This window comes from Saccopteryx leptura, chromosome 3 (assembly GCF_036850995.1).
Source record: "Saccopteryx leptura isolate mSacLep1 chromosome 3, mSacLep1_pri_phased_curated, whole genome shotgun sequence".
NCBI lineage: Eukaryota > Metazoa > Chordata > Mammalia > Chiroptera > Emballonuridae > Saccopteryx > Saccopteryx leptura.
Window position 1 is genome coordinate 8,624,012 of NC_089505.1, and position 15,509 is coordinate 8,639,520.

The window sequence follows — 15,509 nt, forward strand, 5'->3', positions numbered from 1 at the left end:
CCCATCTGCTTCTCCACCCTTCCCCCTCTCCTTCCTCCCTCTCTTCCTCTCCCACAGCCAAGGCTCCATTGGAGCAAAGATGGCCCGGGCCCTGGGGTTGGCTCCTTGGCCTCTGCCCCAGGCGCTAGAGTGGCTCTGGTTGCGGCAGAGCGACACCCCGGAGGGGCAGAGCATCGCCCCCTGGTGGGCAGAGCGTCGCCCCCTGGTGGGCGTGCCAGGTAGATCCCGGTCGGGCGCATGCGGGAGTCTGTCTGACTCCCCATTTCCAGCTTCAGAAAAATACAAAAAAAAAAAAAAACATTAAAAAAAGAAAAAAGAAAAGCTAAGTTAGCCAGTATGACATAATTGACCACAGAACACTCCAATGGGAGAATGAATGGAAAGATGGAAGCAGTGGGGAAGGGAGATTAATGAAAAACGGAAGAAACAGCTCCAGCCTCAGGAGGGTACTGACAGATTGGCTTTTTCACCTGCACATCTCATCAGAATATTGGGAAAGCAAATCCATTCAGCATGCCGGGTGGGTAAAGGGTTACAGTTGGGAGTACACAAAAGTTTTCGTATTTCTTAGTTGAATTTTCCATATGAGCAACTAAAACTACTTTTGCCCCATCTTTTATATATAAGGTCTACTGGAAAGTTCTGTCCGTTTTTGGAATAAAACGAAACTTTATTAAGTAATATAATTGCCATTATTAATGATTTCTTGCCAGCGTGAGGGCAATTTGTATATCCCTTTTTTTTTAATTTTTTTACTTTTATTAATTTTTAGAGAAGAGAGAGAATGAGATAGAGAAGGGGGAGGGAGGAGCAGGAAGCATCAACTCCCATATGTGCCTTGACCAGGCAAGCCCAGGGTTTTGAACCGGTGACCTCAGCATTTCCAGGTCGACGCTTTATCCACTGCGCCACCACAGGTCAGGCTGTATATCCCATTTTTGAAAAATGTTTTATCTTTTGATGCGAAAAACTGAACCAGTGCTTGTTTGATATCTTCTTCATTTTGAAAAAATTTTGTAAGGACAAAAACAAGTGATAGAGGGTGCTAAGTCCAGGGAATATGGTGGATGCTACAGACATGCTTCTGTAGCATTTCTTCCTTGTTGAAATTTGTAAAAATTACAGTGGCGTAAATGAACTTTATCAGTAGCCATGGGTACACTATCGCTTCACACATAAGACTAACGTGAATCAACTTTGTTTTAGTTAATTTGCTACGTCAGTATGTATACATTAAGTCAGTGATTTTCAAACTTTTTTTTTTTCATGGCACAAACACATTAGTTACTAAGGTCAGTGCCCCTGACAAAATACAACCATTTTCATCTCATGGCACAAATAAATTAGTTACTAAGGAAGAAGAGGTCAGGGCCCCTTTTTCTTTAGTAATTAGTTTATGAGTGCGTGAGAAACAAAGGTTGAAAATCACTGCATTAAGTGATAAAAATAGACACACATGCGCCAAAATAAACGTGTTTACGTGTCAAAACTGATAGAAACGGACAGAATTTTCCGGTAGACCTTATATATAGGTTAAGTCAATAATCAGCTATGGAGAAACTAATGATCAAATATACGGAACTAGGCCCTGGCCAGTTGGCTCAGTGGTAGAGCGTCGGCCTGGCGTGCGGGGGACCCGGGTTCAATTTCCGGCCAGGGCACATAGGAGAAGCGCCCATTTGCTTCTCCACCTCCCCCCTCCTTCCTCTCTGTCTCTCTCTTCCCCTCTCGCAGCCGAGGCTCCATTGGAGCAAAGATGGCCTGGGCGCTGGGGATGGCTCCTTGGCCTCTGCCCCAGGCGCTAGAGTGGCTCTGGTCGCAGCAGAGCAACCCCCCGGAGGGGCAGAGCATCGCCCCCTGGTGGGCGTGCCGGGTGGATCCCAGTCGGGCGCATGCGGGAGTCTGTCTGTCTCTCCCCATTTCCAGCTTCAGAAAAATACAAAAAATTAAAAAAAATACGGAACTACAACATTTCCCCCTAAAACAGCTAAAACAATGCTATGGAAAAACGTGTATAAATAGTATAAAAAGGTATTAACCTGGAAGACCTACCAGAAAATAAGATTTCCCCCAAGTGCCCTTGAGAAAATCTAACCTGAAGCATTAGCTGGGGTGACTGTTCCTGTTCCATCTTTGAGGAAGTAAGGCTTCAGTTTAGACACAGCTTCTATGTTGGTCCCATGGCGAGGAAATTCATCTGTTTTAACTTCAGTAAGACCTTTAAAAAAGGAAATTACTTGACATTAGAACAGAGATGGCAGGCAGCACGCTAGGAATGGTGGATTCTTTAGACCTGATACATCCAGATCAATATGTGGAAGAAAGGTTTACTTAAAAATACTTCCACTTCAAAAAGAGAAAAGTATGTCCTAATAATTATTGTATGGTAACACCTTTTATGAGCACTATTGTCATGAGAGCTTCAGTGTCTTCCATATCCATAGCCCTTTCTGAGGAAGGCAGTTACAGGGAGTTCTTTGTGCAAAACTTTGGGGTCTGGGACATAGGGCTTGGCCGGTTGCAGCCAACTGGGTCCAGGAGTGTGAAAGCCAGCCTCACAAGGGCTGGTCATAGGAGATGGCCGTCAATCACTAACAGAACTGGACTGGGGCCCTCCATGTTAGATAATAAAGTGATCTAAAGAGATCCACCCAAGAAATAGGAAATGCACACTGAAGCAACAGGAAGGAAGGGATGTTTATTTCTGAGATGTAGCCTGTAAAAGGGTCAGCTGTTGCCCCCTCACAGCCCTGAGCCAGTGCTCCAGTTCCTCATGAAACCCGCTCTGCCTCCCCAGCAGTGTGGACACCCTGGGACTAAGTTAATGCGGACACGCTTCCCGTGCTCTCGCCCATAAATGTCCCCCTCCTCCAACCCTTATTCAGTATCTTCTAGTTGCAACCTGAAAGACACAGCTAAGACACTATCATTTATAAACAGTCCCATATGTTATTCTCTTAATTACTATCCTTACTTGTAAACAGCCACGTTAATGTTTAAATCGTGATTTATACACCCACCATTTCTAGTAGGTACAAAAACTGGTACAATTTCTTTGTCAAAATAGCCAGCTTTCTGTGCATTCTCGGTCCTGTTCTGGGACAGAACTGCAACCTTGTCCTGATCTTCTCTAGTCACTTGCCATTTTTTGGCTACATTTTCAGCTGTGAAAAAAATAAAGCAAAGAACAATCATTTTCAGGAACTGGCTTTTGGTAGCTCAAGATTTTCCCATTTAACCAAACACTGCCTGCCCACACGAGCAGGCTCACGGGTGGGCGAGGGACAGCGCTCCCATGCAATCTTGCCTCCCACTGTCTCTGAAAACGAAAACGTTGCAGTGACTTACGAAGCCATTTTCTTTCTTTGCTTCTTACCTTTTCCTTTTTATATAATTTTAAACTTCCAGAACTTTCCTTTATGCAGATGCATCAATTGTTTATTTTTGCCCCAATTTTTTTATCGTTCTTTCTGAACCATTTGAAAGTTATAGATATCATGCTCCTTTATCCTTAAATTTTCACTTCAGTGTATATTTCCTCCAATCAAGGCCATTTTCTTATATAGCCGCAGCTTTCAAATTCAAGAAACATAACATCGATACAATATAATTAACTAATTCTTGGTCCCTTTTCAAGTTTCACCTTTAGTCCCAGTGATGTCCTTTAGCGCTAATTTAGTTACTCAGTTCAGGATCCAATCCAGGCTCATGCACTGCATTTCATCATTTCCTTAGTTTTCTTTGATTTGGAAGAGTTTCTCATACTATAGTATCTTTGTGTTTATTAATCTTGACATTTTTGAAAAGCTGGGACCAGTTCTTTTGTCATATGACCCTGATTTGGGTTTGTTGTTTCCTCAAGATTAAATTAAGAGTATGCACCTTGAAGGTAGCTCTGTTGGCTACAGCATCGTCCTAATACACCCAGTTTGCATGTTTGCTGGTCAGGGCACACACAAGAATCAATGAATGCACAAATAAGTGGAACAACTAATCAATGTTTCTCCTTTCCGCTCTCTATAAAATCAATAAAAATTTGAAAAAAATCTTTTTAAAGAATCAACCAATGAAGGCATAAATAAGTGGAATAACAAATCAATATTTCTCCCCCCTTCTCCCTCTCTCTAAATGTCAATTTAAAAAAATAAAAAGAGTATGCAGAAAAGCAAGTATCCCACCGAATGATATTATGACCTCAATATGAGGAAAGCACCTGTGCAGTGGTGCGACATTTTTACAGTCAATGCTCTCAGCCACGTCTGCCTCACCTGTGATGCCCATGTGATAGCTGTGAAATGCATCTGTGAGCCCGTCACAGAGAACGCTGTCAGCCAGTTGTGTCTCCCCAATCCTGACTCCTGTCCTCAAGTGAACCAAGTGAGGAGCCTGGAGACAAGAAATACAACTGAACTGAGGCTCGGGTAGAACCAGTCCTGTCCCGAGGAGCCCACTCTTAACTGTCCGGTGGTCCTTCAGTCTTCATCTGGTCCTCCTCAGAACCCTTCTGCCCAGTTCTGGCCCATCCTCCTCCCCACTCGGGATCCAGGTTCTGAAAACCCCTGGAATCAGCAGACCTCCCTGTCCACTCGTGGGAGCCTGTTGTTTTCCTACCCTCCTGCCTACCCATACCCGTTTTCCATCAAACCCATCCCTTCTGTCCTGTTTCCTTAAGAACCTCATTCCGGGCCCTGGCCGGTTGGCTCAGCAGTAGAGCGTCGGCCTGGCGTGCGGGGGACCCGGGTCGATTCCCAGCCAGGGCACATAGGAGAAGCGCCCATTTGCTTCTCCACCCCGCCCCTCCTTCCTCTCTGTCTCTCTCTTCCCCTCCCACGGCCGAGGCTCCATTGGAGCAGGGATGGCCCGGGCGCTGGGGATGGCTCCTTGGCCTCTGCCCCAGGCGCTGGAGTGGCTCTGGTCGCAGCAGAGCGATGCCCCGGAGGGGCAGAGCATCGCTCCCTGGTGGGCAAAGCGTTGCCCCTGGTGGGCGTGCCGGGTGGATCCCAGTCAGGCGCATGCGGGAGTCTGTCCGACTGTCTCTCCCCGTTTCCAGCTTCAGAAAAAAAAACAAAAAACAAAAAACAAAACAAAAAAAAAAACCTCATTCCGGCCCTGGCCGGTTGGCTCAGTGGTAGAGCATCGGTCTGGCATGCAGGAGTCATGGGTTCGATTCCCGGCCAGGGCAAACTGGAGAAGCGCCCATCTGCTTCTCCACCCCTCCCCCTCTCCTTCCTCTCTGTCTCTCTCTTCCCCTCCGGCAGCCAAGGCTCCACTGGAGCAAAGTCTGCCCGGGCGCTAAGGATGGCTCTGTGGTCTCTGCCTCAGGTGCTAGAATGGCTCTGATTGTGGCAGAGCAATGCCCCAAGATGGGCAGAGCATCGTCCCCTGGTGGGCATGCCAGGTGGATCCTGGTCGGGTGCATGCGGGAGTCTGTCTGACTGCCTCTCCGTTTCCAGCTTCGGAAAAATACAAAAAAAAAACCCCAAAAAAACACACCTCATTCCTTCCTTCCAAAGAGGCAACTAGTTATCTGTTAAAGGAAGAGCTCACCCAAGGGCTTAAGTGATGCTAATGATGTTACCTATTTTGATAGGAGACATAATGCCTATACATGAGAATAATCAGGTTGTCTAATTAACTGATGGAGAGGGATTTCTGGGTAGGGCATACTCTTAACTCTTACTTAACTCAACTGCAGATATAATAAAATATAAGGATTTAGCCTGGCCTGTGGTGGCGCAGTGGATAGAGCGTCGACTTGGAATGCCGAGGTTGCTGGGTTTGAAACCGTGGGCTTGCCCGGTCAAGGCACATACAACAAGCAAGCAATGAACAACTGAACTGAAGCAACTGAGTTGATACTTCTCGCGCCATACTGTCTCTGTAAAATCAATAAAATAAAATCTATTTTAAAGTGGTTTTCTGACCCCTAATGATTTTATTTATTGATTTTGAGACAGAGAAAGTGGGTGGAGAGGAACGGGAAGCATCAACTTGAAGTAGTAGCTTCCCATAGGTGCCTGGACCGGGCAAGCCTGGGGTTTCAAACCGGCGACTTCAGTGTTCCAGGCTGAATGCTTCAACCAACTGCGCTACCACAGGTCAGGCTTTTTCTTTTTGTTAAAATAGGTTTTATTTTTATTTATTTATTTATTTTTTTGTATTTTTCTGAAGCTGGAAACGGGGAGAGACAGTCAGACAGACTCCCGCATGCGCCCAACCGGGATCCACCCGGCACGCCCACCAGGGGCAATGCTCTGCCCACCAGGGGGCGATGCTCTGCCCCTCCGGGGGCGTCGCTCTGCCGCGACCAGAGCCACTCTAGCGCCTGGGGCAGAGGCCAAGGAGCCATCCCCAGTGCCCGGGCCATCTTTGCTCCAATGGAGCCTCGGCTGCGGGAGGGGAAGAGAGAGACAGAGAGGAAGGGGGGGGTGGAGAAGCAGATGGGCGCTTCTCCCATGTGCCCTGGCCGGGAATCAAACCCGGGTCCCCCACACTCCAGGCCGACGCTCTACCGCTGAGCCAACCAGCCAGGGCCTAAAATAGGTTTTATTTATTGATTTTTAGAGAGGAGAGAGGGGGAAAAAAGGGGAGTGAGGAGGAGTGGGAAGAATAAAATCTTAAAAAAATAATAATAGCCTGACCAGGCGGTGGCTCAGTGGATAGAGCGTCAGACTGGGATGCAGAAAGACCCAGGTTCGAGACCCCAAGGTCGCCAGTTTGAGCGCGGGCTCATCTGGTTTGAGCAAAAGCTCACCAGTGTGGACCCAAGGTCGCTGGCTTGAGCAAGGGGTTACTTGGTCTGCTGAAGGCCCACGGTCAAGGCACATGTGGGAAGGCAATCAATGAGCAACTAAGGTGTCGCAACGAAAAACTGATAATTGATGCTTCTCATTTCTCTCCATTCCTGTCTGTCTGTCCCTATCTATCCCTCTCTCTGACTCTCTCTGTCTCTGTAAAAAAATAAAATAAAACAATAATAATAGAAGAACTTGGAGTCAGAAGATCTGTAGTTGAGTCCTGGCTCTGGGCCTATTACTTACTCCCTATAAATGAACAATGACATCATCTGCCCCCTAGGGCTGTTGTGACTGTGTGTAGAAAAGCATCTCATATGGTGCTATCAGGATATTAGTAGGGTCCATGAGAATCACTGTCTGTTTGCCACCTTCAGCCTGCCTCCCTGGGCCTGCGCAACGCTGGGCTGAACAGGCCTGTCTAGGGCATCCCCAGGGGAGACCCTGAACTGCCGATAGGAAGCAGGGGATATCCCGTTTCCTTTATCACTGTGCCAGTTTGAGGGAACAAATCCCACCTGGCAAACTTCTTAGAGAGAGCCACCGCTCAGTGGTCCTCTTTTCTATGTTCATACCCCCAAAGGTCAGCAAAATTGAGTCCCTAGGGTCCTCCTTGTCACGTGCAGGAAGGTAAGTGGCAACATGTCCTTGAATTTTCTGCACTACAAGAAAGAAATCTAAGGCCAAAGATATCTCAACATTATAGGTTAAATTCAGAACATACTGTATGCTTAACATTTCAGAAAAACCATTCTGTTCTAATCCCACAGGTTGACCAGCTTCTTCTTCAACCTGAATCCCCCCTCTAATTTGAAAAAAAAAATCAGCATTCCGGCAGGAATCAGGGTTGAATCCATTTCTTGTTCATTCGTTTCCTGTTTGGTTCCAGCTCTGATATGAACGGACTTACTCTGCTGGCACGGATGTGAGTTCACGGCGACAGACCTGGGGTGGCCGTCTCGTCAGAGGCCTTACCTTGCTCATACTTTCCATGCCTCCTGCAACCACAATGCTGGAGTCGCCCGTCCCAATGGACTGCGCTGCCAGGCACACAGCTTTCAGGCCTGACCCACAGATCATCTGGCAGCTCCATGCTGGCACAGAATAGGGGATCCCTGCACCCACACTGGCTTGTCGAACAGGATTCTGCCCACAGCCTGGAAGAAGGAACACGGAGGCCTCTCAGCCATCAGAGAGAAAGGTGAAGACTTCGGGGAGAGGCACATGCAGTCAGGAGTTTGCGGCCGGGTCTGCTGCCACTGCCAGGGCAGCTCTGCCAGAAGCGAAATGGCTCGTGTACCCTCCTCGTCTGTCAGACTCAGCCCGTAATACATACTATCTGTGCTGTTCTACAGACAGGAACACAAGCTTTCTTCTCCACAAAGCTATTAAGACCTTAAGAGTGAACACACAATGGGGTGTACAGAGGTGTGTTGTAGCACTGAGCACCTGAAACCTGTATAATTGTGTTAACCAGTGTCACCCCAATAAATTCAATTTAAAAAATTAAACCATAAAAAAAAATAAACACAAACTATCTTCTTGCCCTTTAGACAGGGCTTGAAGATGCACATACTCCCATATAAACATAAGGCAGAACACGGGCGTTGCTGGTTTCTATCTAGGCTATGTGTTTCTGGGGTCATGGCTAAGACACCTGAGCCATAACATTAGAGGGCTACTTAAAGAGGAACATTTCTGGTAAGAAGCACTTCTTTCCTTAATATTCAGCACACCATGGTTAATTGGTTATGTAACAAGTTATGTACAACATGAGAATTGACAAATACCTTTTCGAGGATTCAACTGTGGGGAGTTACTACAGAAAATGAAAAAAAAAAAAAAATCTCATACCCTTAATTTAATCAAAGTAGCAGAGAAGGGGATGGAGTCAAAAGTTTCAAGTATCCTCAGTCACCATTATCTGTAACAATGGGTAAGTGTCTATACAGCGGTCATTCTAATGCAAATTGCTGATATACCCACACCTAGAAACTTTCCTTGGTGAGCTTATTAGAAAAAATCAGCAAATGGGTCATTGACAAAAATGTAGAGATTATATGCATCACAGTGTTATTAATCTGAAATTAAACTGGATGGTGTGAGTAGATGCAGGAAAAACATTAAAAAGACAGTATTAAAATATTCTCTGGCCTGACCAGGCGGTGGCGCAGTGGATAGAGTGTCAGACTGGGATGCTCAAGACCCAGGTTCAAGTCCGCAAGGTCACCAGCTTGAGCCCAGGCTCATTTGGTTTGAGCAAGGCTCACCAGCTTGAGCCCAAGGTCGCTGGCTCGAGCAAGGAGTCACTCGCTCTGCTGTAGCCCCCCGGTCAAGGCACATATGAGAAAACAATCAATGAACAACTGAGGTGCCGCAATGAAGAATTGATGCTTCTCATCTCTCTCCCTTTCTAGCTGTCTGTCCCTATCTGTCCCTCTGTCTGACTCTTGTCTTTCACAAAAAACAAAACAAAACAAAAAATACATTCTCTGGCCTGACCAGACGGTGGTGCAGTGGATACAGCATTGGACTGGGATGCGGAGGACCCAGGTTCAAGACCCCGAGGTCGCCAGCTTGAGTGTAGGCTCATCTGGTTTGAGCAAAGCTCACCAGCTTGGACCCAAGGTCACTGGCTTGAGCAAGGGGTTACTCGGTCTGCTGAAGCCCTACAGTCAAGTCACATATGAGAAAGCAATCAATGAACAACTAAGCTGTTGCAACAAAAAACTTATGATTGATGCTTCTCATCTCTCCGTTCCTGTCTGTCTGTCCCTATCTATCCCTCTCTCTCTGTAAATAAATAAATAAATAAATAAATAAATAAATAAATAAAGCATGCAATACTTGAAAAAAAATTCTCTGAATTAAACAGGACACTGGTTACTAAAGAAGATAACTTTATTTAAGGTTCCTACTTTTTAAATTACAATGACTTGCACATGCATTTAGGTAAATAAATCCTTTATAAAAACTTTGGCCTGCCCGCCCTTGCCGGTTAACTCTGTGAAGAGTGTCAGACGTGCATCAAAGTTACCGTTTTGATCACCGGTCAGGGCACACACAGGAACAGCTCATTGTTCCTGTCTCAATCTCTCTCTCTCTTTCTTCTCTATTCCCCTTCCTCCTCTCTCACTAAAATCAATAAATCTGGTGTAAATGAGTTAACATTAGACATAATTGTTGTCAGCTCTTCAAGAAACAAAATATTCTTTTGGTGTGCTGCAGGATTTTAGTCATTCGTTTACATGTGCCGTGGGATGAAAAGGTTTGAATGTCACTGTCTTCGATTACTGGGTATAGGGCTATGACACAGTACATATTTCAGAAAAGGGCAGTATTGCTAAAAATTTTTTAATGGTAACATGTGTCTTAAAAGTTTCCAGACACTCCCTCACAAGGGCAGGCCAGTGACTTAAGCCCTCGGCCTGCCTGGTTTCCACACTCCAAACACGCTCACAGAGGCAGCTAGCCCAGACGGGGCCAAACTACATCATGTTTACCAGGACTTGTCTTAGTGCCAGTGTATTTGCAGTGCTCACCATCTACCCATTGTAGGTCAGAATGTGGGCATGATAGTGGACATTTGGCACCCACAGCAATGAGAGTAGCCTTCTTGCTTAGGAAAGAAAATATAAAAAAAAAAAAATTCCCAGCCAGGGCACATAGGAGAAGCGCCCATTTGCTTCTCCACCCTCACCCCCCTCCTTCCTCTCTGTCTCTCTCTTCCCCTCCCGCAGCAAAGGCTCCATTGGAGCAAAGATGGCCCGGGCGCTGGGGATGGCTCCTTGGCCTCTGCCCCAGGCGCTAGAGTGGCTCTGGTCTCGGCAGGGGGCCCCCCCGGAGGGGCAGAGCATCGCCCCCTGGTGGGCAGAGCGTGGGCCCCTGGTGGGCGTGCCGGGTGGATCCTGGTCGGGCGCATGCGGGAGTCTGTCTGACTGTCTCTCCCCGTTTCCAGTTTCAGAAAAATACAAAAAAAAACAACAAAAAAAAACAACTTTGGCCTCACTGGTGGTAGTTAAGAAATGAGCAAACAGCCTGACTGGTGGTGGTGCAGTAGATAGAGGGTCTGGGATGCTGAAGTCCCAGGTTCAAAACCCTGAGATCGCCTGACCAGGCGGTGGCACAGTGGAAAGAGCGTTGGACTGGGATGCGGAGGACCCACGTTCGAGACCTCGAGGTTGCCAGCTTGAGTGCAGGCTCATCGGGTTTGAGCAAGGCTCACCAGCTTGAGCCCAAGGTTGCTGGCTCAAGCAAGGGATCACTTGGTCTGCTGTAGCCCTTCCCCAGTCAAGGCACATATGAGAAATCAATCAATGGACACTAAGGAACAGCAATGAAGAACTGATGTTTCTCATCTCTCTCCGTTCCTGTCTGTCTGTCCCTATCTGTCCCTCTCTCTGACTCTGCCTCTGCCCCCCCAAAAAAAACAAACCCTGAGATAGCGCCTAACCTGTGGTGGCGCAGTGGGTAAAGTGTTGACCTGAAACGCTGAGGTCGCTGGTTCAAATCCCTAGGCTTGCCTGGTCAAGGCACATACGGCAGTTGATGCTTCCTGCTCCTCCCCCTTCTCTAATCTTTAAGAAGAAGCTGGTGACTATCATGAATAAAGAAAACAGTAACTCCTTCTGACAAAACCCTGAGATCGGCCTGACCTGTGGTGGCGCAGTGGATAAAGCGTCGACCTGGAAATGCTGAGGTCACTGGTTCGAAATCCTGGACTTGCCTGGTCAAGGCACATATGGGAGTTGATGCTTCCAGCTCCTCCCCCACTTCTCTCTCTCTGTCTCTCCCTCTCCTCTCTAAAAAAAAACAAAAAAAAAAAAAAAAAAAAACCCAAACCCTGAGATCGCTGGCTTGGGCACAGGCTCATCCAGCTTCAGCACGGTTGCTGGCTTGAGCTTGGGATCATTGGCATGATTCCATGGTCGCTGGCTTGAAGCCCAAAAGTCGCTGACTTAAAGCCCAAGGTCGCTGGCTTGAACAAGGGGTCACTGGCTCAGCTGGAGCACCTTAGTCAAGGCACATATGAGAAGCAATCAACAAACAACTAAGGTGCTACAACTACAAGTTGATGCTTCTCATCTCTCTCCCTTCCTATCTCTCTCTCTAGCTTAAAAAAAAAATGAGTAAACATAATTAGTAGTCTAGCAATAGCAGAATATGAACTCCATGAAAATAAGGTTTCCTTTTTTTTTTTAATGTTTATTTTATTGATTTTGGAGAGAAAGGGAGAGAGCAGGAGAAAGACAGGAACATCTGTTATTGTATGTGCCCTGACCAGAGATTGGACTGGTAACCTCTGTGCTTCGGGATGACGTTCTAACTAACTGAGCTATCCAGCCAGGGCGAGGATGTCTATCTTATATGAACAGTGCTTATCTCAAGCTGGTAGAACAGTACCTAACACACAGCAGGTGCTCAGTAAATATTTACATGATTGTGGCTAGTATCTGGGCTTAGGGAACAAAGACTAACTCTACTTCCAACTGTGACCATGGGTAAGTTACTCTCCCCAAATCTCATTTAGTCATTAGTAAAATGGAGATAATACGATCCAACCCACTTACTGAGATTAAATAAGTTAAAAGGAAAGCACTAAGCACAGTGCTTTCAAGGCCCAGCACTAAGCAGACCCTCTGTAAACACAGCTATATTTTTATTACCATATGTGCAGATACTACAAAGGTGAGATGTGGAAAAGGTAACAGAGAAACCAGTAGGTGAGTACCCAATGGGCACTGGAAGTCTGAGTCATGGGTCTGGAAAGGAAGAAGGGGCAGTGACTGGAGGTAGCCGGGCTGAGGTGCTTCTCATACATTTAAAGCCTTGCAGAGTCACGAGAAAGTGGCATGCTTCGACTTGAAGTCCCATTTGGACCAGTGGATAAATAAGAAAAAGGAATACAAAACCACAAAGTAAATACACAGAAAAACTGGGCCAGGTCTCAGAAAGGGTAGGGACAAAAGCCAGTTGTTAGTGAGCATGAAACTAGTTACAATGAACTAATTAGGAACTGGCAGTGATCGCCAGTCTATTAAACCTGGCAGAAGATCGGAGCACTGTGGTGACCTACCTGTGCCTATCCCAGGAGTGATTCTCCCTATCTGTGAGGAGCATGAAGCCAACCTGCCTTACCAGCTCACAAGTGAGCCCCGCTGGGGTGAGAATCTTACCTGTGCTGTTGGGACCCTCTTCCCAGCATCTAGCACAGCGTGGGGCAGGAAAGAAGAATGCAGTACATTTTTATTGAAATGCGTGACACTTTTAGGGTCATGCATCCTCTCCCACGTGCCAGGCTGGCCCTGCCTCTAAAGAATGAAAAGGCAGTGGAGGAGAGAGGTGGTCTGGTTCATTCAAGAAAAGTAGGTTAAAGATGCGGAGTGGAGAGAAGCTATTCAGGGGACTCAGCAGAGGAGCGACAGGAAAAATGCTAACAGCAGAAACTCTGTGAGCACATGCACGGGGGCGAGAGCAAAGTGTGCAGGGGGCAGTTGGGTCGCTGATAAATAAACATGACCCTTTGCCGGGGTCACCGAGGAGTACCTGCTGTCAAAACGTGTCCAAATACGACCTCTGACACCTCCTCCGGAGCCACTGCGGCCCTCTTCAGGACTTCTTTGATGACGGCTGAGCCCAGGTCATGGACAGGAACCGTGGACAGGGCACCATTGAAGGAGCCTAAAACAAAAGGGAGGGCGATGAAGAGGCCACCCATGGCGGGGGGCCGACAGACCCGGCTTTGCCCCTGAGCAGGCGCCCACCACCGCTCACGTGGGGACAGAACTCATAACGCGTGACTCGCAGCAGCCAAGACCAGGGCAGGGGGCTCCCAGAGTGCGCTGGGGGCCGCGGACCCGCGGGAAGCCCGCGGGTCCATGCCCCTCAAGTCCGAGTGGAGGGGCCACGCTCCCCTAACAAAAGATGTCGGCCCTCCCGCGCCGCCAAAGGCTTTGAAAACCCTACAGCAGTAAGGACATGAAAGTAATTCACAGCATCGCTCGGGCCACCGGCAAGACCCCTGCCCCTTGCCCCGGGCTCGTGCCACCCAGCAGCCCCACCTGAGGCCATGGGGCTGAGACGGCCAATCAAAAGCTCACGAGAGAGCGCCTCGTTCTGCCAGCCAATGGCGAGAGTCGGACGGTGCAGTGGTTCTACCCCGGGAGCCAATCAGAGCGCGCAGGGAGGAATCACCGTCAGCGGACGAGGGGGTAGGGACTGCCGGATCAATCCCGGGTGGTGTGAGGACCGTCGTTCCGAGGGTCCCAGGCGTCCCAGGGATCCCGGCAGCCGGGCCCGGCCTGCGTATTCCTGCGCTGCGCGGCGGCTCCCGGCCACTCACCTATGATGGTTCGCGCCGCCGAGACGATGACCACGGGGTCCGAGCTTTTACTCATCTTGCCACACGACCAGTCCCAGCGCAGCTACGGACCCGATGCTGCCGCAAGCGAGGCAAAGCTTTACTCAAGCAGCCGACTGACCACTCCGGGAGGAGGGGGCGGAGCCCAAGGCCGCCCCGCCCACCGCCCCTGCGGGCGCCGGTGCGCAGACGCGGGGCTGGAGGACGGGCCGGAGGCGGGGCTGCGGGGCGGAGACCCCTGACGGAGACGCGCCGCGCTCTCCGCCACCTGCGACTTTACGTGCACAACCCACTGTTGCAGTTTCTGTTCGGACGCTTTTGTTTTGTTTTATAACATTTTATTTAGAGGAGACAGTGAAATTCAGGGGAGAGGAGCGGGAAGCATCAACTAGTAGCAAGCCGGGGGCTTCGAACCGGCGACCTGAGCATGCCAGGTGGAGGCCTTCTCCGCCGCGCCACCACAGGTCAGGCGGTGTGGGTTTCCTTTTGTGAATTTAGGGTTTTTGGAGTGAGTGAAAGGTGGGGTGACAGTGTGGCGCGGCCTGCCCGTCGCGGGAGCCCCCGCTGATGAGTGCTTTTGCTCAGCTGGCCGCCAGGGCACCCCCACGCCCTGTCTGGGCGCCCCGAACCCTCCCTCCCACTGCGGGTTGCCCTGGTTCTCCTCGGGCAGACGGGGGCGCGGGGAGCAGACTCCGTGCCCGGCCGGTTGGCACCACGTGCAGCGGCTGGCCTCGTGCCCCGCACAACAGAGGGATTGCCTCTGGTTGGCCGTGTGGACCGTCGGAAGCGGAGGAACGTGTGATAAGTTGGGTCGCTCTTATGTTCTTGACTACTTTCTGTCTCAGACAGGACGAAAGCCAGAGTCTTACAGTTTTGTAGGAACCCGATGGCCTGGCCCCGGTCATTGTCCAGCAGCGCTCTGGCTTGTCTCCCCTGGACACCCCTCCCTGTCTGGTCTCCCACACAGAGGTCTTGCTTTGTCTCATTCTCACTAGCGCCTGCGACAGCGTTGGACACGCAATGGAGACTAATGCACGCTTATCAAACGTTCATGAATGTTCGTGATGATGATCATCTGGAAGCTTTAACAACACCCCAGGGCTGCAGGAAGCCCTAGAGAGAGAGAGGTTAGAATCGGGCTACAAATGTGGCGAGTTACAAGGACTAAACCTGACAAGCTGGGCGGGTGGGGAGGGGGGGGACTGCATGGTGGGCCTTACAGACCCAGAGATGGAAAATAGTTACAAAGGGTGGTGTGAACATAAACGTTCCTAACTAAAAGCGGGTCATGGCGGATCGTCACATTCTAGGCCTGTAGCTTTCTTGACAAGGGTCAATCTTTACCTTAAGTGAAC

At 48.9% G+C, this 15,509-nt stretch overlaps 1 protein-coding gene across 1 annotated transcript in view; it reads right to left on the reverse strand.

Annotated features, from left to right (window-relative positions):
• The window catches only part of ACAT2 (acetyl-CoA acetyltransferase 2), a 15,857-nt gene extending 1,561 nt beyond the window's left edge, over positions 1–14,296 (reverse strand). Inside the window, exons 1-6 of the mRNA XM_066372894.1 lie at positions 14,137–14,296; positions 13,341–13,475; positions 7,770–7,951; positions 4,269–4,386; positions 3,021–3,164; positions 2,096–2,218 (exon numbers count right to left, since the gene is read on the reverse strand). Coding sequence (XP_066228991.1) covers positions 2,096–2,218; positions 3,021–3,164; positions 4,269–4,386; positions 7,770–7,951; positions 13,341–13,475; positions 14,137–14,191 — 757 coding nt within the window. The 5' untranslated portion in view covers positions 14,192–14,296. The remainder of the gene's footprint in view (positions 1–2,095; positions 2,219–3,020; positions 3,165–4,268; positions 4,387–7,769; positions 7,952–13,340; positions 13,476–14,136) is intronic.
• Between the last annotated feature and the right edge of the window lie 1,213 nt (positions 14,297–15,509).